The 21,987-nt window shown below is 48.5% G+C and overlaps 1 protein-coding gene across 3 annotated transcripts in view; it reads right to left on the reverse strand.

The window, feature by feature from the left end:
* The window catches only part of IFT122 (intraflagellar transport 122), a 335,375-nt gene that overhangs the window by 2,060 nt on the left and 311,328 nt on the right, over window positions 1-21,987 (reverse strand). For 2 of the 3 annotated variants that reach the window (XM_029601416.1, XM_029601414.1), the window contains 2 exons: window positions 13,537-13,665; window positions 170-249 (listed from right to left, as the gene is read on the reverse strand). In XM_029601416.1, the coding sequence (XP_029457276.1) occupies window positions 170-249; window positions 13,537-13,665 (209 nt within the window). The remainder of the gene's footprint in view (window positions 1-169; window positions 250-13,536; window positions 13,666-21,987) is intronic. The other variant, XM_029601417.1, reaches the window with a different exon arrangement.

The following is a 21,987-nucleotide window of genomic DNA, read 5'->3' on the forward strand; positions in this document are numbered from 1 at the left end:
AGGAGAAACTAATGTAAAAACATGGCAAAAATCCTGGAATATGGTTATTCTCAATAAACATTACAGAAGGATTAATTTAAAGGACCTTGTGCTACTAGTTCTGTGCAGATATAGATAGGTGCATGTGGAGGGGAACAATGCTACAAAACAGAGAAAGGAAAACACTTACCTCAAAGCTCAGCTTGGCTGTAAAGGGGTCTTCTTCCATATCATCCATACTATCATCCAGTCTCAGGGTCTGAGTATCTACTTGTGGTTAAGTAAAGGAACCAATTTTGTGTGTGATAGAGTTGTCACATTTTTATGGAAGGTATTCAATAGAAAGCAGACTACTCAAAGAACTATACTTTAAAATAAACCATTTAGGGCTTTGAAAATCAATCAAGGGGTTGTGCATGTAAAAGTACACGCAAAATCCCATCTTGCGTGTATTTTTACCGCATTAGCAAAAGGCATTCTGGGTGAATAGAGTCAAGATAGGAAAAGTATTTACATGCATATTTTCAAATTTTCGAAAGCATGCACGTACATATACACAAGGAAATTTACACTTGCTCAGGACACGGTGTAACTCTGTGCATATATGTACAACCAGGCCCAGATTTAGGAATAGGCAACAACAGGTGCCTAGGGTGCCAAATTTTGATGGCATCAAATATGCAGGGCTGCATTAAGGCCATGTGCTGGCACAGCTTCAAAGGGGCATAGCCACGGCTCTCTGCCTATGGGCATCAATATCTTCAATCTGGCCTTGTGTACAACTTATGGGGTAGATTTTCAAAGCAGTGCACAGACGTACATGTGCGCTCGCTACCCGGCGCTCACACATGTACGCCTGTTTTTATAACTTGCACGCACAGGCGCGCACAAATTATAAAATATGGGGTCAGCATGCGCAAGGGGGTGCACAATTGTGCACCTTGCTCACGCCGAGCCGCACTGCCTTCCCCCGTTCCCTTTTCCCTAACCTAACCTTCCCACCCCTTCCCCTAACCTTTCCCCCTAGCCCTACTCTAACCCCCCCAAAATTATTTAACCCTTTGCGCCTACCTGGAGGCAGGCACAGGTTGCGCGTGCCAGCAGCCTGCCAGCATGCGATCCTCCGACACAGCGGCAATGGCCGCTGTGTTGGACGCCTCTGGCCCCACCCCCGGACTGCCCCTTTTGGCAAGCCCTGGGACTTACAAGCGCCCGGGGCTTTACGCGCGTTGTCGGGCCTTTTTAAAATAGACCCGGGGCGCCTAGGGCTTTTAAAATCCATCTCTAAGTCTGCTTTAAAAATTGAGGCTGTTATAAAATTACACTCCTTATTAAACAAGAGCAATAAATTACCAACCCCACAGCAGCAGTTACACACAGCTCTTTGTGCAGGCTGGCATAAAAAAAGGGCTCCAGGGGTGATCTGGGAAACTCAGACCAGTGAGCCTGACGTCATTGCCAGGCAAAATGGTAGAAGCTATTCTTAAAAATAAAATTGCTGACCACATAGCTAAATGGGAGAGAGTCAACATAGTTTTTGCAAAGGGCAGTCTTGCCTTACCAATTTACTAGGAGGGAAATATTCAGCCGCTGTATGGCTCCGCAAGTTAGCTGGATATACTTATCCAGCTGGATATACTTATCCAGCTAACTTAGCCAGGATATTCAGTGATGCGGCAGTGTCACAGTTATCTTAAACTTAGCTGGATAAGTTTTCTGGCTAACTTTAGGACAGCTCTGTAGCCAGGTCAGAGTTAGCTGGTTAAGTTATCCAGCTTACCCAACTCCCCGTTATGCCTATTCTCTGACCCTGACTTATCCGGCTAAACACTGAGACGGTTAAGTCATATCCAGCTAAGTGGTGCCTGCTGACCGTGGCCGGATATTCAGTAGCACCATTTACCTGGATAAGTTGGATTTATCCGACTAAGTACCGTTCTGAATTTTGGGCCCTAGATTTTTTTGAAGGTATAAAGAAACATCTGGATAAAAGTAAGCTGGTTGATATAGTATATTTGGATTTTCAGAAGCATTTGTCAACGTCCCTCTTGAGAAACTCCTCAGGAAATTGGGAGGTCATGGGATAGGAAGTAGTGTCCTATTGTGGATTGGTAATTGGATAAAAGACCGGAAACAGAGGGTAGGACTAAATAGTCAGTTTTTCAAATGGAGGAAGGTCATTAGCAGAGTGCCCCAGGGATCTGTTCAGAGGAGCTGTGCTATTTAGCATAATCATAAATGTTCTGGAGAAAGGAATGAATAAGGAGACCACATTTACAGATGAGACAAAATTGTTTTGAGTCGTTAAAACAGCAGCAGATTGTGAGGTACTGAGGAGGACCTTGTGAGACTAGGAGACTGGGCATCTAAATGGCAGATGCACTTTAACATAGACAAGTGTAAAATAATTCACATAGAGGCAGCTGAGAAGGGATATGATTGAGATTTATAAAATCATGAGTGGGGAGAAATGGGTAGATAGTGAACTCTTTCAAACAACAATAGAACTAGGAAACATTCCATGAAATCAGCAACGGCAGGTTTAAAATCAAAGAAAATATTTTTTCACTTAGTGCACAATCAAGTTATGGAATCTGTGGCTGGAGGACATGGTCAAGATGACTAACATAGTGGGATTCAAAAGAAGGTTGGACAATTTCCTGAAGGATGTTGCATTTGGCGGTCTGCAGGCTGCTCCCGCAAACAGCCACATTCACCTACCTGGCAGGGCTGTCCCCGCTGGCTTCCGATGTCGCCCGGCACAGCGAGGCGCCGCCAGCTCCCATGCAGCAGGATGCTGTCAGCCCCATTTAGCCATGCACATGCCCAATGTCACTATATTTAAAGGGCCCGCAGTGGGAAAAGCCCTGTGGCGCCTCCTGATGACCTCACATGCCTAGCCCTATAAAGGGCTCTCTCTGCCTCAGCAACAGGTCCAGCTACCGAGCATAGTGTGTATTGCTTCCCAAGCCTGTTCCATTCTTCATCTTCAGCCTGTTCCAATCTTCGTCTTCACCTGTCCCAGTCCTCGCCTGCCCAACCTGCTCTTGCCTTGCTTGTCTGCCTTAGCCCTATCTGTTCCTCTTCTTCTCCCTTGGATACCTGGTTTGACTTTTGCCTGGACTCTGGATACGCCTGGCCACTGCCTGACTCTAACCCTTGCCTGGACCTTGATATGTTTATTTGCTGCCTATGACCTTCGTTTGGCCTTGGATTAGTCATCAGCAGAGAACCTTGTATAAATCCTCTGGCCCTGGCACCCTGCAGGTACAACCAATCTCGCCTCAGCCCAAGGGTCCACAGACACGACAAAGGAGAAATCCATAAACAGTTATTAGCCTTCAAAATTTCCTTATAAGTGTTACATTAAGTATATTTTCTTTGAGCCCAGTCAGTTGATCTTGGTTTTTTTTTTAACTTATTTATTTATATTTTTAATATACATATTTCAAGAATCCTCTCAAAAGGAAAAACTACAAATCAAATATGACATAAAAAAAGAATGAAAACAAAATAAGTTTCAGAAAAAATTAAACATATCCTGTTCAATCCAAGTCCTCAAGAAGGAGAAATCCAAGAACTATCAAGGATAATAATTATTACAAAAGAGGAAAAACAATCAGAGATCTAAACAAATACAGAACAAATTCCTGTTAATTAATATTATCAAGAAGCTGTGGGAGCAGCAGAAATATCAGTATGTAAACTTTTGTCACTAAGAAAATAAGTCAGCTGGGAAGGCTAAAAGAAAATATATGATACATTTTTATATTTATATGACATTTACATGGGTATTTTAGAAAAAATGATGCCCCTAATTGCAAAACTCTGGGCCGCATAATAAGAAACTGTTTCCTCTTTCTCCGGGTTTGTCTTGGCACATCAGGAAAACTTTAACATTGCAACCCAAAAAAGCTTCAGATTGATGTTGGAAAATGGAGAAATTACTTACCTGATAATTTCGTTTTCCTTAGTGTAGACAGATGGACTCAGGACCAATGAGATTCCAACTGATAGCAGTTGGAGACGGATCAGATTTCAAACTGACGTCAGCCCTAGTGTTGTGTAGAGGCCTCTAAAAGCCTTGCATTCTGTCGAGAATGGCCTCGAAAGGCCTTGCGTTCTGTTGCGTAACGGGTGTTTTTGTGTGCCCTTGGGCCTCAGCCCGACCCCAGACTGATCCAGGACCGGACCGAGGGTTGACGGCATGTTCCACCATGGCTGACTGTCTTACCCTCTGCCAAGCCGGCAAGCTCCCAAGGCCAACAACATGATGATGTTGGAATGTGAATGGTCCTCCGACCATTCCGAGCCCTTTCGGACCTGCTGCATGAAACAGCATGGAGCAGCAGGCCTGGCCTGAGGTCGAGGGCAGACGAGCGCAGGGAAGGGTCCAGTCGAAGCAGAACTCCAACGACGAAGCCGGTGTCGTCCGAAGCTCCACCTACGGCTGGCAGGACATGATGGCTCAGGAGCATAGGACACTTGTCCACCTGTAGGCTAGTCCACGCTCGGGAAAGACATCATCCGAGGGACCCCCGGCCTAACAGGTACCAGAAGGCTCAAGAGCGCTGAAGACGAAGACACAGGAGCAGGACATCAAGGAACCTGGAACATCAGGAAACGGATGATCAAAGCGAGACACCAGGACACCTGGACAGGGACCTCAGGCAACGAAGACATAACTTGACATGGCATGACGTAACAACAAGAACTCCATGGAGAAGACGAAGAAGACCTGACGGAGCTCTGGCAGGCAGGAGCCTCCAGAGTGAAGCAACTCTGATGCAAGGCGAAGACTGAATGACGGAGCAGCCCTTTTATAGGGCTGAAGCAGGAAGTTCATCCCCTAGGTGGGGCCAGCACACTTCCTGTGTCTGGCCCTTTAAATCTAGCAGAGAGGCACGCGCCGGCGCCTAAGGAAGCAGCAGGAGCTTGTGCAGGACGGTGGACAGCAGCCTGCACCGACGCACAGCGTTAAAATCAGCAGGGCTGGCCTGAGACGCAGGCCCGATGACGGCAGCGGCTCCAGCCGCTGCAGGAGGCCCCAGGGGTGGCTCCAGCCGCCACTCGAGCCCGGGGATGCGGCCTTCGCGCCGCGAAGAGAAGATGACATCAGCGGCGGCTCCGTGCCGCATGGGAACGCTGAAAGTTCGCGGCTCCGGTCGCGGTGAAGACTACAACCAGGGCGGCCTCCGAGCCGCAGGAGGAACTTAAGTCCGCGGCTCCGGCCGCATTGAAGGCCCAACATCTGGCGGCACAGCCGCGTCGGGGAGAAGGAAGGCAGCGTGGGTGAGTAAGCCTGCTCGCGGGGAAACCCACAGGCAGAGGATTCATAACACCTAGTATATATACCCCTGCAGGAAGTGCAGCTCTTCAGTATTCTCCTCGAAAAGCAATTGTGGATATATGTATGACTGAATAATTTAAATAACTTGATTAACTTTATAACTTGGATAACTTGATTAACTTTATAACTTGGTTAACTTAATTAATTTGAACTGGTTGAATTGGTTATAGCTGGAGACCACCAGTGCCCTCAACCGAGAAACGTCGACACCCGATAGGATGGGTGTTCTAGTTGGAGAAAGGCATGGCTTACCCGTGAATCGCTCGCTGTCGGTGATGTCACTCGAGTATTCCATGACTGATGGCAGCCTTGGGTGGGATGCTGAGTCCATCTGTCTCCATTTCCTAGCGTGTAGCAGATGGACTCAGGACTAATGGGATGTATAAAAGCTACTCCCGAACCAGGTGGGAGGCTGCCTGTGACCCACTTAGTACTGCCCTTGCAAATGCTGTGTCCTCTCGAGCCTGAACATCCAAGCAGTAAAACCTGGAGAAGGTGTGGATGGAGGACCATGTCGCCGCCCAACAGATCTCGGCGGGCGACAGCATCTTGGTTTCCGCCCAGGACACTGCCTGGGCTCTAGTGGAATGGACCTTGACTTGTAAAGGCGGTGGCTTGCCTGCTTCTATGTAGGCCGCCTTGATGACTTCTTTGATCCAGTGGGCTATGGTTGCTCGCGAGGTCGCTTCCCCTTGCTTCTTCCCGCTGTGAAGGACGAATAGATGGTCCGTCTTTCATACAGATTCCGACCTTTCCAGGTGTCGGACTAGGAGTCTGCCGTCGTTGAGATGGCGTAGACGGCGAGACTCTTCCGAATTCTTATGCTCATCTGGCGATGGTAGCGAGATAGTTTGGTTGAGATGGAAGTGGGACACCACTTTGGGCAGGAATGAGGGAACTGTGCGTAACTGAATGGTTCCCGGGGTGAGTCTGAGGAATGGCTCCCGGCAGGACAGTGCTTGTATCTCGGAGATATGATGGGCCGAACAGACTGCCACCAGGAAGGCTGTCTTCAATGTTAATAGTCGGAGAGACAGGCCACGAAGAGGTCTGAAAGAGGCTCCTGCTAAGAAATATAGGACCAGGTTGAGGTTCCAAAGAGGCACCGGCCACTTTAGGGGTGGTCGGATCTGCTTGACTCCTTTCAGAAAGCGGGAGACATCCGGGTGAGAACCTATTCTGCCGCTCTTGCTCTTGGTTCCGTAGCATGACAATGCGGCCACCTGTACCTTGATGGAGTTGAGAGACAATCTCTTCTGTAGTCCGTTCTGCAGGAATTTCAAAATTGCAGGAATTTTGACTGAGAGTGGAACGATGTTGCAGTCCTCGCACCAGTCTTCGAATACTCTCCAAATCCTTATGTATGTTAGGGATGTGGAGAACTTGTGTGCTCGGAGCAGGGTGTCAATTACTGCCCCCGAGTATTCACTCTTCCTCAGGCGAGTCCTCTCAATGGCCAGACCGTAAGAGAGAATCGAACTGGAACCTCTTGGAGGATCGGTCCTTGTTGGAGCAGGTCTCTGTGTGGAGGTAGCGGGAGGGGGCTCCCTGTCAGCAGTCTTTGCATGTCTGCATACCACGGTCTTCTTGGCCAGTCCGGGGCCACTAGAAGTACTGGTCCCCTGTGGTGTTCTATCTTGTGGATGATTGCGCCCAATAGGGGCCACGGTGGGAAGGCGTATAACAGAGTCTCCTGTGGCCAGGTCTGTACCAGGGTATCGATTCCCTGGGACTGGGGTTCCCGCCTGTGGCTGAAGAAGCTGGGCACTTGTGCGTTGGACCAGTTTGCCAGGAGGTCCATGGTTGGTGTTCCCCAAGGGTTTACTATCAAACTGGAATGCTGTGGTCAACAGCCTCCATTCTCCTGGGTCTAGACCTTCTCTGCTGAGGTAATCCGCAGCGACTTTGTCTTTCCCCATGATTTAGAAGGCCAAGATCTCTTGAAGATTCGCTTCCGCCCATGCCATTAGGGGGTCTATTTCCAGAGACACCTGTTGGCTTCTGGTTCCTTCCTGACGGCTGATGAAGGCCACTGTTGTGGCGTTGTCTGACATTACTCTGACTGATTTGTCTCGGAGTCTGTGACCGAACCGTAGCAGGCTAGTCTGACTGCCCGGGCTTCCAGGCGATTGATGTTCCACCCCGACTTTTCTTTGTTCCATTGCCCTTGGGCGGTTAGCTCCTGGCATTGTGCTCCCCATCCTCGTAGGCTGGCATCCGTGGTGAGCAGGATCCAGGTTGGTGAGGATAGTCTCACTCCTTGGCTCAGATGGCCTTCTTGTAGCCACCATCGCAGTTGGGTCCGAACTTTGTCCAGGAGCTGAAGGCGTACGGTATAGTTCTGGGACAGTGGATTCCATCATGATAGTAGAGTGCGCTGTAGGGGTCTCATGTGAGCTCTTGCCCATGGCACTACTTCCAGTGTGGATGCCATGAGGCCGAGGACTTGTAGGTAGTCCCATGCCGTGGGGGCGAAGCTCGCTCAACAGCGTTCGCAACTGGGTCATCAGTTTTGATCTCCTTGCCAGCGTCAGGATGACCTTGTCTTGTTTGGTGTCGAACCAGACTCACAAGTATTCTAGAGATTGGGAGGGCTGCAGACAGCTCTTGTTCGTGTTGACCACCCACCCAAGGCTCTCCAGTAGAGTTTTGACTCTGTTGGTCGCCTGGTGGCTTTCCTCTGGGGATTTTGCCCTGATCAGCCAATCGTCTAGATAAGGGTGTACGTGGATTATTCCTTCCTAGTGTTGCTGCCACCACCACTACTATGATCTTGGTGACCATCTGGGGTGCTGTGGCTAACCCGAATGGTAGTGCCCGGAACTGGTAGTGACGGTCCAGGATCGTGAAGCGTAGAAAACGCTGATGCTCTTGATGGATCGGAATGGGTAGGTAGGCTTCAGACAGATCCAGGGATGTAAGGAACTCTCCCGGTTGTATTGCCCTTATTACCAAGCGTAGGGTTTCCATGCGTAAGCGAGGAATCTTCAGGTGACGGTTGACCGACTTGAGGTCCAGGATGGGCCTGACTGTTCCCTCTTTCTTGGGAACGATAAAATAGATGGAATAATGTCCAGTATTTATTTGTTGTGGAGGCACCTTTGTTATAGCCTCTAAGGCTAGCAATCTGGTCAGTGTAGCTTCCATTGCCATCCTCTTGGAAGGGTCATGGCAGGGGGATTCCACAGGGAGGGAGGGAGGTGGTGGAAATCCAGATAATATCCCTCTCGAATGATGGCTAGGACCCACTTGTCCGAAGTTATCTCGACCCATCTTTGGTAGAATAGGGCAAGTCTGCCCCCTATGGCTTCTTCCTTTGGACGGGTCGGCTGATTTTCATTGTGGGGTGCGACTGGGGCCTGGGCCCAAGCTGGCTCCCCTTTTTGTTGTGCTTGTTCCGAAAGGACTGGCTACTGCCTGCGGGGCGAGCCGCTTGATATGTGCTTCTGTATGGGTTGAAGCGCTGTGATCCTTTGCCCCTGGAAGTTCGGGGGAAGGGTCGCTGGTTTCTCTTATTCCTGTCCTCCGGGAGCCGCAGCAGTGGGGATTCGCCCCATTTGTTGGCTAGTTGCTCTGGTTCGTTTCCGAACAGGAGGGTTCCCTTGAAGGGCATCCTTGTGAGTCTCGTTTTGGAAGATGCGTCGGCCGACCGGCTTCGGAGCCAGAGTTGTCTTCTGGCTGCCATGGCTGATGACACTCCTCTAGCTGCGGTGCGCCCTAGATCAGAAGCGGCATCCATAAGGAATGATATTGCTGGTTCCAGGGCTTCCCCAGGAGTGTTGTTCCTGGTCTGTGATAAGCAGGCGCGTGTCACCAAGGCACAGCAGGCCGCGATCTGTAGAGACATAGCGGAGACGTCAAAGGATTGTTTGAGGATGGATTCCAGACGTCTATCTTGAGTATCTTTGAGTGCTGCTCCTCCCTCCACTGGGATAGTAGTGCACTTCGAAACCGCGCAGACCACTGCATCCACTTTCGGACATGCCAGGAGGTCTTTGGCAGCTGGGTCCAGAGGGTACATGGCTGCCAGAGCACGCCCCCCTTTGAACGTAGTCTCCAGGGCATCCCATTCCAGGTCAATTAGCTGCTGGACGGCTTGTAACAATGGGAAATGACAGGAGGTCTGACGGAGTCCCTCTAGCAGGGGATTCTTCTTAGGTTCCCGAGGCACTTGTGCCCGGGATAGCAAGTTCTTTCAAGCTGTGTGTGACCAGCTCGTCCTTGGTGAAGAAGCGTCTCATGGTTCGGTGGGGCTCTGTCCCCAGAGGGAGTTCCCTTTCTTCCAGGGGTTCTGATTCCTCATCTGAGTTGTTCGTGTCCCCGAAGGTGGGGCTTCTGGGCAGTGGAATCACTTTCCTGGGCATAGAGGGTCCCGGGATATTGAGGTCCTCTGGTGGAGGTTGTGACCGTATTATCGGAGGCTCCGGCTGCATGTGGACGAAGGTATGCAGGCCTTTGAATAATTCCACCCAGGAGATAGATGCTGGGTCTAAATTAAGAGGTGCTGTGTCCCTGGGGAGCCCCGTTTGAGGGAGGGTCCCGCTGGGAGATGCTAGGTCCGGCGTATTGTTTGAGGAGCTGGAACCCGGCACCGGCTGGGGGGGCCATGGGCTGGATCCCCCAGGGCCTCCTCACACTGTATACACAGGGCGGTGGCCTCCTCATGCTGTGCAGCTCTAATGTGGCATGCTGGGCAGAGGCCCTGAGCCTTGAGCTTCTTTTCCGGTGGTGCCATGGCTTTTTGCGCGTAAAATACAGTTATGCGCTCCGGTGCGTCGAAGTTGTACGCGTAGATTTTGTGCGCGCTCAGGAGATGTGTGCGCTGTTGTGCGCACAGATCGAAGTTATGCGCCCGGCACAGTAAGCGCGTGGCTATGCGCGTCACTTGTGCGCACAGTACTTGGGCGTGCGACTTTGTGCTCACAAGGTATTTGTGCGCACGGCTCGCCTCTGTGCGCATGGATCGGGACAGTGGACAGGGCGCGAACAGATCAAAATGGTGATGGCAACCATGCGGACAATATGGCGACCACCTCGGAGGGTCTCCACGTGGGAGGACCCTCAGATCTAACCGGGGTCTAGCTCTGCTAGGGCAGATCAACCCGGTGGCACTGGTCCCGGCTGGCGACCTGTGCGACTCCTCGAGCTTCGGAGACTGGAGACTTTTAAATAGATTTCTACCTTACCTTGTCTCGGCGCTTCCCGGTCTCATTCTGGGCGGTCTCCGGCTGCAGGGGGAGAGGGAAAAATACCTTCACCGCCGAGCTCGAAGTTGCACCTGCTGCCTCTCAGCCTCACCCGATGTTGGGGGCTAGATCCCCGCCGAGGGTCGGCCGCCGGACAGAGGCTTACCTTCGAGGGATCACGGAAATCACCTCAGGAATTCTCAACTGGGGGAAGGACCCAATGGGTGTCACCGCAGGAGAGCGGGGCTCGTCTGTAGAGGTAAGATTTCTTCTTATTTTGGTTTTCTTTGGTAAAATTACTCTAACGCTGTGCGAGCGTGCATAGAGTCCCTAACTGCTATGGAGACGGAAAATACTGAAGAGCTGCACTTCCTGCAGGGGTATATGTACTAGGGCTGACGTCTGATTGAAATCTGATCCGTCTCTAACTGCTATCAGGAGTACACTATACCCATTGGTCCTGAGTCCATCTGCTACACGTTAGGAAAACATCTTTAGAACCCAGGTGAGGTTCAAGGACAAAAGAAACCACCAAAGTTGCAAGTTCACTATCCAGTGTCTGAAGGAAAGTAGGAATATTCAGATTACTCAGGTCTGGGTGCCATATCCAAGCTATTTCCTCTCTTAAACTGAGGCAAATAAAAAAAAGCCTAGAAACTGGAGGGACTGCTCAGGTATCTTCAGTACCTCTAGTAAATATCTTTTAAACAGATCTTTAGGAGATGTTAAAGAGAGCTTGGGAAAATTAATAAATCTGAGATTTTTCCCTCTCAAAGTATTCTCCAGATTTTCAAGTTTATTAGACAAAAGCAAATTATCCTTTATTAGAGGCTTAGCATGGCAAATATCTTGATTAAGTTTATCTATTTATTGAACCATATTATTTTTAGAAAGCTCGAGTTTGTGCCTGACTCAGTCTATACAAAATTAGAGGCCATAGGGTTCAATTGTATTGTGATAAAAATGCCAAGGCCTTCAACAGCCTCCCAAATAGATTCCATTGCAAATTGGGCATGTTTTACTAGTGAAAATTGCTCCAAAGAAGCTCGAGCCCTGGCCACAGAGACGGCAGTTTCGGGGGTTGTAGCTTCCATTGCATTTGTTCCTCTCAAAACAGATATTCCCACAACATCGCCAGAAGAGATCTGATCTAAAAGTGCAGCACTACCAGCCGACTCGGCGTTCTCTGTCTGAGACTTAAACGAATTGGCATCATCAGATGTCAAGTCAGTTCCTGGGCTGCCGCTGGATTAGCGGGGGAGTTCTGTGTATAGGAGTAAATGATGTTGCAGAGTCTGGGGGGGGGGGGGCAAGCAATATTCCTTCCAACACAGCTCCCGACTGCTCACCTGACATAACAATCTCTTGCAGAACGTGGGCATCCATCGGGCTGACAAGAGGTTGTTCCAGAGTGACCACAGAGAGGGCCTTCTCCTTAGCTCTCCTCTTCCGCCCAGTATGTGGCATTGCTTAGGAATCCGAGAGAAGCAGCCTCATGCTATGAACAGCTTCAGCGCCATCTTGGATATGACCGGGTCATATGAGTTGACCTTGTTTTTAAGTGACAAGTATGTACAGGAAGTTCTATTAATAACATCTCCATCTGTTACATCCTAATTCTCCAAGTAAGCTTGCGTTCTCATTTTCAGAACAACCACAGGAATTTGCAGCCCTTCTCCTTATGCTTATTGTATAATTGTTTTTCCTTGGATTGTGTTAATAAAATCCCCTCTTTTTGTGGACTTAAAGTAGAGTTGTAAATGTTTAATTCTCATTTTTTTCTTTTTAGTAACAATTTGTTCTGCTCTTAAACTTTTTTTCTCAATTTTTTTTCTTGAAAGTTGTATCTTGAAATTATACATAAAGAATTAAAAAAAATAGTTATTAGCCAGGTAAACTTGGAAAAGTCAGTGCTTAGCACTGGGAATGAAATATAAGAAACAGATCAACTATTGGGAATCTGCCAGATGCTTTTGACCTGGACTGGCCACTGTTGGAGACAGGATGCTGAGCTCAATGGACCTTGGTCTGATCCAGTAAGGCACTTCTTATGTTCTTAATGGATCTGAAATTTTGATATGGTTTTAACCCTATTTTGTAGCATTTCCAATGAACTCTAAAAAAAAACCGGAAGAATAATTCATGAAACAGGAACTGGCTTTTCTGAACTGATTTTCATTAAATAAAATAGTTTTACTTTCAGGGAGGAAGAAACTGGGGATTGGTAGGTGCAGTTTTACTATTTTCAGAATTGAAATAAGGTTTAAGACTAACACTAGACCATATTTTTCTGATCTTTCTAGAGATGTGGTTTATTATACAGATCAACGTCCTTTCTACGGGTGTATAATGCTATATTTCCTGATAAATATAAAATCTCAAATTATTGTTGAATGCTTGGCAATGATTCATCTGTGATGATCTGTGCCCCCCCCCCCCCCAATGCCTCTCTCCCTGAGACTACATGCCAGGAAAAATCTTTGGGAAATTACTGGTTTTGTTTAAAAGGTTTAAAATTAAGTCTAAACAATAAAGTGGGGGGGGGGGGGGGGGGAGGAGGGGGGTTTATAAAACAGAAGTTGGTCAATTGTGATGCCATGAGCTGGTGCATGAAACTCTTGTAGAAAAGTAAAGATGGCACCCAGTAAAAACATAAGAACATAAGAAAATGCCATATTGGGTCAGACGAAGGGTCCATCAAGTCCAGCATCCTGTTTCCAATAGTGGCCAAACCAGGCTACAAGTACCTGGCAAGTACCCAAACACTAAGTAGATCCCTTATCTTTACCACTATTTAAATTTCAGAGTGCCAAGTGCCTCAGGCAATTAAATCATTCTACAGTAGAACTGCTGTATGACTGTTTTTTCATTTAGGCAATGCCTCTTGACTTAATCTTGTCTTACAATACCAGAATTGTCTAGCTTGATGCTTTAATTCCCTAGTACTGAGAAGAGAATGCCACACTGTCCATGAATCATATACATCCAGGCAGGACTCCAAACATCCTTTGCTAAGGATACCACTGTTAGTCATTTCTTGCCATTTCCCGTTCCCTTTATCTGTTCTTGGGGCTTCAAGATCAATCAGAGCCACAGCGTCTTCATCTGAGATTCCCTCTTCCAAGTAGAACTCAACTAGTGGCAAGACATCTATATACATGCAATAAAAACAGACATGTCAAATACAATGGACTGCTCCTTATTAAGAGCTAGTACTCCTTTCAGTTAGGCTTTTATTTTTAAAAGAAAAGGGAGTATGGTGAAATTACTACTAACCTGATCATTTCCTTTCCTATAGAGCAGTAAGGCCAGTCCATTACACGTGGTTATTCACTCCTACCAGCAGATGGAGGCAGAGAACAAGAGACTCGTTGTCACTCCTTATATGCATCTGTGCTGATATCAGCCTGCCAATATTATCTGCAAAAGCCAAAAGACCAATTAATCATAATTCCACCACAGTCATCTCCCCTGTCGAGCCCTGCCAAATTAGGTTCCTGGACTGATCCCGGTGAGAAAACTAGAAGCACTGAGAAGGAACATTGACTGGCCTGACTGCTCTAGAGGAAAGAAATTTATCAGGTAAGTAGTAATTTCACCTTCCTCTACATTCAGTCAGGCCAGTCCATTACACATGGGATGTACCAAAGCTATTCCCTCTGTGGGTGGGAAGTTACTTGAGCACCATGCAACACTGCCGGAGCAAGGGTGGCTTCCTCCCTAACTCGGACATCTAGACGATAGTGTCTGGAAAAGGTATGCAGGGACAACCAGGTTGCCGCTCTACAAATCTCTTTGACGGTGACACCAACTGGAGCTCTGCCCAAGAAGTAGCTTGCACTCTTGTGGAATGATCCCAAACTTGCTTCAGTAAGGGCATCTCAGCCTATACGTATGCCGCTGTGATCACTTCTTTAATCCAGCACGCCACTGTAGTCCTAGAAGCTGTTTCAACCTTCCGAATGCTTCAAAAGGATGATCAGATCTTCAAAATGAATTAGTAACCTTCAGATACCTCAGAAGATGCCGTCGCACATTCAGAGGATGTAGAAGTGCATACCCCTCACCGCATTCCCCTGCTTAATGATAGTAAGGACAAAGACTGATTCATAAGAAAACTGGAAACTACTTTCAGAAGGAAAGGAGAGTATAGTGTGAAGCTGTACCCTATCCTGAGTAATGGTTAGAAAAGGCTCTCTACCAGAAAGAGCCTGCAACTCTGATACCCTGTGTGCTGAAAAAACTGCCATCAGAAACACCATCTTCAATGTGAGCAAGCACAAAGAAACTCTTGAGAGAATGATGACCTGCCAATAAAAGAGAGAACTAAATTCAGATTCCATAGAGAAAACGGGATCTGGAGTGGTAGTGGAATGCGTTTAATGTCTCGTAAAAAAACGAGACCCATCTGGGTGAGAAAATAGGAGTTGACCCTGAACCTATCCTCTATAGCAAGCAAGTGCTGCCACCTGCACCTTCAAAGTATTGAGAGCTAAACCCTAAGGCCCTTCTGCAGGAAATCCAAAACCTGGGAAATCAAAGCACAGTGAAGTATCCAGCCATGTTCGGAATACCAATCCTCAAACACTCTAGACACGCAAATAAGTCAAGGAAGTAGAAAGCTTCCTGGCCTTCAAAAGCATAGAGTTTATGGCCAGCGAATACCCTTCTTCACTATATGCACCCTTTCAAGGGCCAAACCATAAGACAGAATCAAGCTGGAACCTTGTGAGACACCGGACCCTGGTAGAGCAAGTTCCCCAGAACCAGGAAGCGAAAACACAACAGGTGCAATAGATTTGCATACCATGGCTGCTGAGGCCAATCTGGAGCCACCAGGAGGACTAGACTCAGATGTCTGACAATCCTTTGAACCACCCTGCTATCATGGGCTAAAGTGGAAAACAGACAAGGTTTCTGCTCTCAGCCATTCCTGAATTAGGGCATTGATCCCAGAGGACTTCGGATCTCTTCAGTGACTAAAGAATCAGCAAACCTTAGCATTCTCGCCCATTGTCAACAGATCTATGAATGGCCAACCCTACCTGTTGACAATGAGGTCAAAAGCTCTATTGGAGACATACCACTCTCCCAGATCCAGAATGTGATGAATGAGATAGTTGGCTTGCAAGTTGTCTTCTCCTGCTATGTGTGACACCGACAAGGCCAGAAGATGCTTGTCTGCCCAAGGAAGAATCATGACCATCTCTAAGAAGACCTGTTGGCTAGTTCTTCCATGATGGTTTATGTACACTACTGCTCTAAGCTGTGTCAGACATCACTCTCTCTGCTCTTCTGAGTAAACGAGATGCAAATTCGAGGAGTGCCAGACAAATCACCCGAGCCTCCAGACAATTGATGGGTCACTTTGCCTTCACACTAGACCAATGACCTTACACTGTGAGCTCCTAACAGTGAGCTCTCCATCCTGGAGAGGCTTGCATCTGTGTTCACTCCCATCCAAATGGGACATATCAAATCCACCCCATAAGAACATAAGAACATGTCATACTGGGTCAGACCAAGGGTCCATTCAAGCCCAGCATCCCGTCTCCAACAGAGGCCAATCCAGGCCATAAGAACCTGGCCAGTACCCAAAAACCAAGTCTATCCCATGTCATTGTTACTAGTAATAGCAATGGCTATTTTCTAAGACAACTGATTAAATGCTTGTGATCCAGCCACCACTGAGGTCTCTGCATGACTTCCACTGGTAGAAGTAACCTCACCGAGTAACCTTGACTCTGGGGATTCTATCGAGCTAACAAAGTTTTCTGTAAAGGGTGCATGTGCACCATCGCCCAGGGAACCAAATCCAATTTTGCCGCCATGGAACCAAAGGACTGAAGGTAAAGCCATCCCCATGGAGCCTAAACTGTCCACAACCTTCTGATCTGATCTGCAACTTCCAAATCTGCTGATCTGAGAGATAGCAAATGTTGCTTGCCTGTAACAGGTGTTCTCACAGGACAGCAGGATGTTAGTCCTCACATATGGGTGACATCATCAGGATGGAGCCCAATCACGGAAAACTTCTGTCAAAGTTTCCAGAACTTTGACTGGCCCCTACTGGGCATGCCCTGCATGGCACTAACCCTGCAGCCAGCAGGGGTCCCCATTCAGTCTTATTTGAAAGCTACAGGCAGTGCCGAAAATAAAATAACAAAACGTTACGAACCCAACACCGCGGGGCGGCGGGCAGGTTTTGTGAGGACTAACATCCTGCAGTCCTGTGAGAACACCTGTTACAGGTAAGCAACATTTGCTTTCTCACAGGACAAGCAGGATGGTAGTCCTCACATATGGGTGAGTACCGAGCTGAGGATGTCCGAACATGCACCAAATGTACCCAACGGCGTGCAACAGGCACAACAACTGGGGTAGAATTTTGTAGAGGGCATCCTGAACCCCACCGGGCAGGCGGAAGGGTGTAGGTACGTCATGTTGGAAATAAGTTACGCAGGTCAGACTGGCCGAAGATGGAATCTTGTCCTCCGGCTTTGTCCAAGCAATAGTGGGCTGCGAAAGTGTGGAGAGAACTCCAGGTGGCAGCCCTGCAAATGTCAGGAAGCAGCACCGATCGTAGGTGTGCTACTGAAGTCGCCATGACCCTCACAGAGTGTGCTTTAACATGGTCTTGAAAAGGAATGCCTGCTTGCTGGTAGCAAAGAGATATGCAGTCCGCCAACCAGGAGGAGAGAGTCTGCTTACCCACAGGTTGCCCTAATTTGTTGGAATGGAAAGAGACGAATAACTGAGTGCTCTTCCTGTGGGCAACTGTACGGTCTAGATAGAAAGCTAGAGCCCGTTTACAGTCAAGGGTATGCAGAGCCTGTTCCCCTGGATTGGAATGGGGCCTGGGAAAAAAGGTAGGTAGTATGATGGATTGATTAATGTGAAACTCCGAAACTACCTTGGGTAAAAACTTAGGGTGAGTGCGGAGTATCGCCTGGTCCTGCAGGAGTTTAGTGTAAGGCAGATAGGTAACTAGGGCCTGTAACTCACTAACCCTGCGAGCTGAAGTGATAGCTAATAGGAAATCACTTTCCATGTGAGATATTTTAGGTCACAGGTGTGAAGAGGCTCGAATGGTGGTTTCGTGAGCCAATCAAGAACCAGGTTAAGGTCCCAAGAAGGGGCCGGAGGACGTAAAGGTGGCTTGATATGGAGCAAGCCCTTTAAAAATCGTGTTACGAGGGGTTGTACTTATATAGGGACATCCCCGACACCTTTATGGAAGGCAGCTACCGCACTGACATGCATTCTAATGGAAGAGGTTTTTAGACCTGACTCTGACAGATGCCAGAGATAGTCCAAAAACCTTGGGATTGGACAGGAAAAGGGATCAAGGGACTGCGAAGTGCACCATGATGTGTACCTTTTCCATTTATAGGAATAAGATTTTCTTGTGGAAGGCTTCCGTGAAGCAATCAGGACACGAGAAACCGAATCTGAAAGGTTAAGTGGTTGAAGGATTAACCTTTCAACATCCATGCCGTCAGGGACAAGGCCTGAAGATTGGGAATGCGTAGGCATCTGTCGTTTTGAGTGATCAGATGCGGGTCCGTTCCCAAGGGAATGTGCCTGCGAATGGAGAGATCCTGGAGTATGGGAAACCACACTTGGCGTGGCCAGTGAGATGCTATCAGGATCATAGTTCCCTTGTCCTGACGTAGCTTCACAAGAGTCTTCGAAAGAAGAGGAAGTGGAGGGAATGCATGGAGCAGACCAGTTGCCCACGAGAGGGAGAATGCATCTTTGGGCTGAGAGCACTCGCTCCAAATGAGGGAGCAGAAATTGTTGACTTTGTGGTTCTGAGGGGACGCAAAGAGGTATATCTGGGGATAACCCCATTGTTGGAAGATGAAGTCCGCTACCAAGGGGCCGAGAGACCACTCGTGCAGTTGGAAGACATGACTCAGTTTGTCTGCCAAGACATTGTCCACTCCCGGCAAGTAGGTGGCCCTGAGGTACATCGAGTGGGATAGGGCTTCCGCCCAAATCTGCGCAGCTTCCTGACACAGAAGGAAGAAGCCTGTGCCTCCCTGCTTGATGATGTACCACATGGCCACCTGGTTGTCTGTCTGAATCAGGATGATGTGATTTGATAGGCATTCCTGAAAAGCCCTGAGAGCATATCGCATTGCTCTAAGTTCTAGGAAGTTTATTTGATGTTTGGCTTCCTCTGGAGACCAAGACCCTTGTGTCTGTAGATTGTCCACGTGGGCTCCCCACCCAAGGTGGGAAGCCCACGGTGGTGGTGAGGATGAGTTGAGGATCTGGCACTTGAAAAGGCAGTCCCTGGAGGAGATTGTTGTGATTTTTCCACCAGGCGAGAGACAGATGGAGTGAGTCGGTGATGTGGACAATGGTCGACAGCTTGAATCCATTGTGACCTCAGAGTCCAATGCATGAGCCTCATGGCCAGGCGGGCCATTGGTGTGACATGGACTGAGGACGCCATGTGTCCTAAAAGGACGAGGAATTGGCGAGCTGTTGCAGTATGCTGAGGCTGAGACTGAAACTGGTGAGTGAGAGACATGAAGTTAGCACTCGTTATTGAGGTAGAAAGGTTTTTGCCTGTAAGGTGTCCAAGTCTGCCCCAATGAATGACAAGGTTTGAGATGGAACTAAATAGGATTTCTCGTAATTGACGAGAAATCCTAGAGAAATTAGAGTGTGTAGGGTCAAATTGAGGGACGACCGAGCGGCTTGCTGGGTTGGAGCCCTGATTAACCAGTCATCGAGATAGGGGTAGACATGAACACCTTCTTTCCTGAGAAAAGCTGCGACAACCACAAGACATTTGGTAAAGACTCGTGGTGCTGATGCTAGGCCAAACGGAAGCATGCGGTATTGATAGTGCTTTGGGCCTACTAAAAACCTGAGGTACTTGCGATGAGCTGGAGTTATCGCAATGTGTGTGTATGCTTCCTGAAGGTCCAGAGAGCAGAGCCAGTCTCCTCTTTGCAGAAAAGGTAGAAGCGAGCCCAAGGTTACCACCTTGAAATTTTCTCACTGTAGGTACTTGTTGAGAGCACGTAGGTCCAGAATTGGATGAACTCCCCCGGATTTTTTGGGAATCAAAAAGTATCAGGAATAGAATCCTAGGCCTTGCTGCGAGAGAGGGACGGGTTCTATTGCTCTTAACTGGAGAAGAAGGGAAAGCAAATGTTGCTTACCTGATGTAACAGGTGTTCTCACAGGACAGCAGGATGTTAGTCCTCACAAATGGGTGACATCGAGGATGGAGCCCACCACGGAAAAACTTCTGTCAAAGTTTAACAGAACTTTGACTGGCCCCTACTGGGCATGCCCAGCAAGGCACTGACCCTGCAGCCAGCAGGGGTCTCCCTTCAGTCTGATTTTCAAAGCTACAGGCAGTGCCTAAAAAGTAAAAAGAAAACGAACCCAACACCGCGGGGTGGCGGGTGGGTTTCGTGAGGACTAACATCCTGCTGTCCTGTGAGAACACCTGTTACATCAGGTAAGCAACATTTGCTTTCTCACAGGACAAGCAGGATGGTTGTCCTCACAAATGGGTGAGTACCGAGCTGAGGATGTCCTGACTTGCACCAAATGCACCCAACGGTGTGCAAGAGGCACAACAACTGGGGTGGAATTTGGGAAAGGGCATCCGCACCCTACCGGGCAGGTGGAAGGGTGTTGGTACATCAGGTTGGAAAAAGGTTACGCAAGACAGATTGGCCGAAGATGGAGTCCTGTCTTCCAGCTTTGTCCAAACAATAATGGGCTGCAAATGTATGGAGGGAACTCCAGGTTGCAGCTTTGCAGATGTCCGGAAGCGGCACTGATCGAAGGTGTGCCACTGACGTCGCCATGGCCCTCACAGAGTGTGCTTTAACACGGTGTTGAAAAGGGATGCCAGCTTGCTCATAGCAGAAAGCAATGCAGTCCGCCAACCAGGAGGAAAGAGCCTGCTTACCCACAGGTTGTCCTAACTTGTTAGGATGGAAAGAGACGAATAATTGAGTGCTCTTCCTGTGAGAAACTGTACGGTCTAGGTAAAAAGCTAGAGCCCGCTTACAGTCTAGGGTATGCAGGGTCTGTTCTCCAGAGTTGGAGTGGGGCCTGGGAAAAAAGATAGGTAGTATGATGGATTGATTAATATGAAACTCCGAAACTACCTTAGGTAAAAATTTAGGGTGAGTGCGAAGTACCGCCCGGTCCTGCAGGAGCTTAGTGTAAGGTTGATAGGTAACTAGGGCCTGTAATTCACTAACCCTGCGAGCTGAAGTAACAGCCAAAAGGAAGAACACTTTCCAAGTGAGATATTTCAAGTCACAGGAGTGCAGAGGTTCGAAAGGTGGTTTCATTAGACGACCAAGAACCAGGTTAAGGTCCCAGGATGGGGCCGGAGGACGCAAGGGTGGCTTCAGATGGAGCAAGCCCTTAAGAAAGCGCGTTACCAGGGGTTGTACTGAAATAGGACTACCCCCAATACCTTTATGGAAGGCGGCAACCGCACTGACATGCATTCTTATAGAAGAGGTTTTAAGACCTGATTCAGAGAGATGCCATAAATAGTCCAAGAATTTCGAGATTGGACAGGAAAGGGGATCAAGGGACTGAGAAGTGCACCACGATGTATACCTTTTCCATTTGTATGAGTAAGATCTTCTTGTGGAAGGCTTTCGTGACGCTATTAGGACACGAGAAACGGAATCTGAAAGGTTAAATGGTTGAAGGACTAACCTTTCAACATCCATGCCGTCAGGGACAAGGCTTGGAGGTTGGGATGGAGGAGGCATCCGTCATTTTGAGTGAGCAGATGCGGGTCCATTCCCAGAGGAATGTGCCTGCGGATGGAGAGATCCTGGAGTATTGGAAACCATACTTGGCGTGGCCAGTAAGGTGCTATCAGGATCATGGTTCCTCTGTCCTGGCGTAGTTTCACGAGAGTCTTTGACACAAGAGGAAGTGGAGGGAATGCATAGAGCAGACCGGTTGTCCACTTGAGGGAGAACGCATCCCTCGGCCGAGAGTGCTGGCTCCGAATGAGAGAGCAGTAATTGTCCACTTTGTGGTTCTGAGGGGACGCAAAGAGGTCTATGCGGGGAAAACCCCACTCTCGAAACAGAGAGGTCGCTACGAGAGGGTTGAGTGACCACTCGTGTGGTTGGAAGACACGGCTCAGCTGGTCTGCCAATACATTGTCTACTCCCGGCAGGTAAGTGGCCCTGAGGTACATAGAGTGGGAGAGGGCTTCCGCCCAAATCTGCGCAGCCTCCTGACACAGAAGGAAGGATCCTGTGCCTCCCTGCTTGTTTATGTACCACATGGCCACTTGGTTGTCCGTCTGGATTAAGATTATCTGATGGAATAGATGATCTTTGAAAGTTCGGAGCGCATAGCGAATTGCTCGAAGTTCCAGGAAATTTATCTGGTGTTCGGCTTCCTGTTTTGACCATAACCCTTGGGTTTGGAAGTCGTCCACATGGGCTCCCCAAC

The sequence above is a fragment of the Rhinatrema bivittatum genome, chromosome 4, assembly GCF_901001135.1.
Source record: "Rhinatrema bivittatum chromosome 4, aRhiBiv1.1, whole genome shotgun sequence".
Classification (NCBI taxonomy): domain Eukaryota; kingdom Metazoa; phylum Chordata; class Amphibia; order Gymnophiona; family Rhinatrematidae; genus Rhinatrema; species Rhinatrema bivittatum.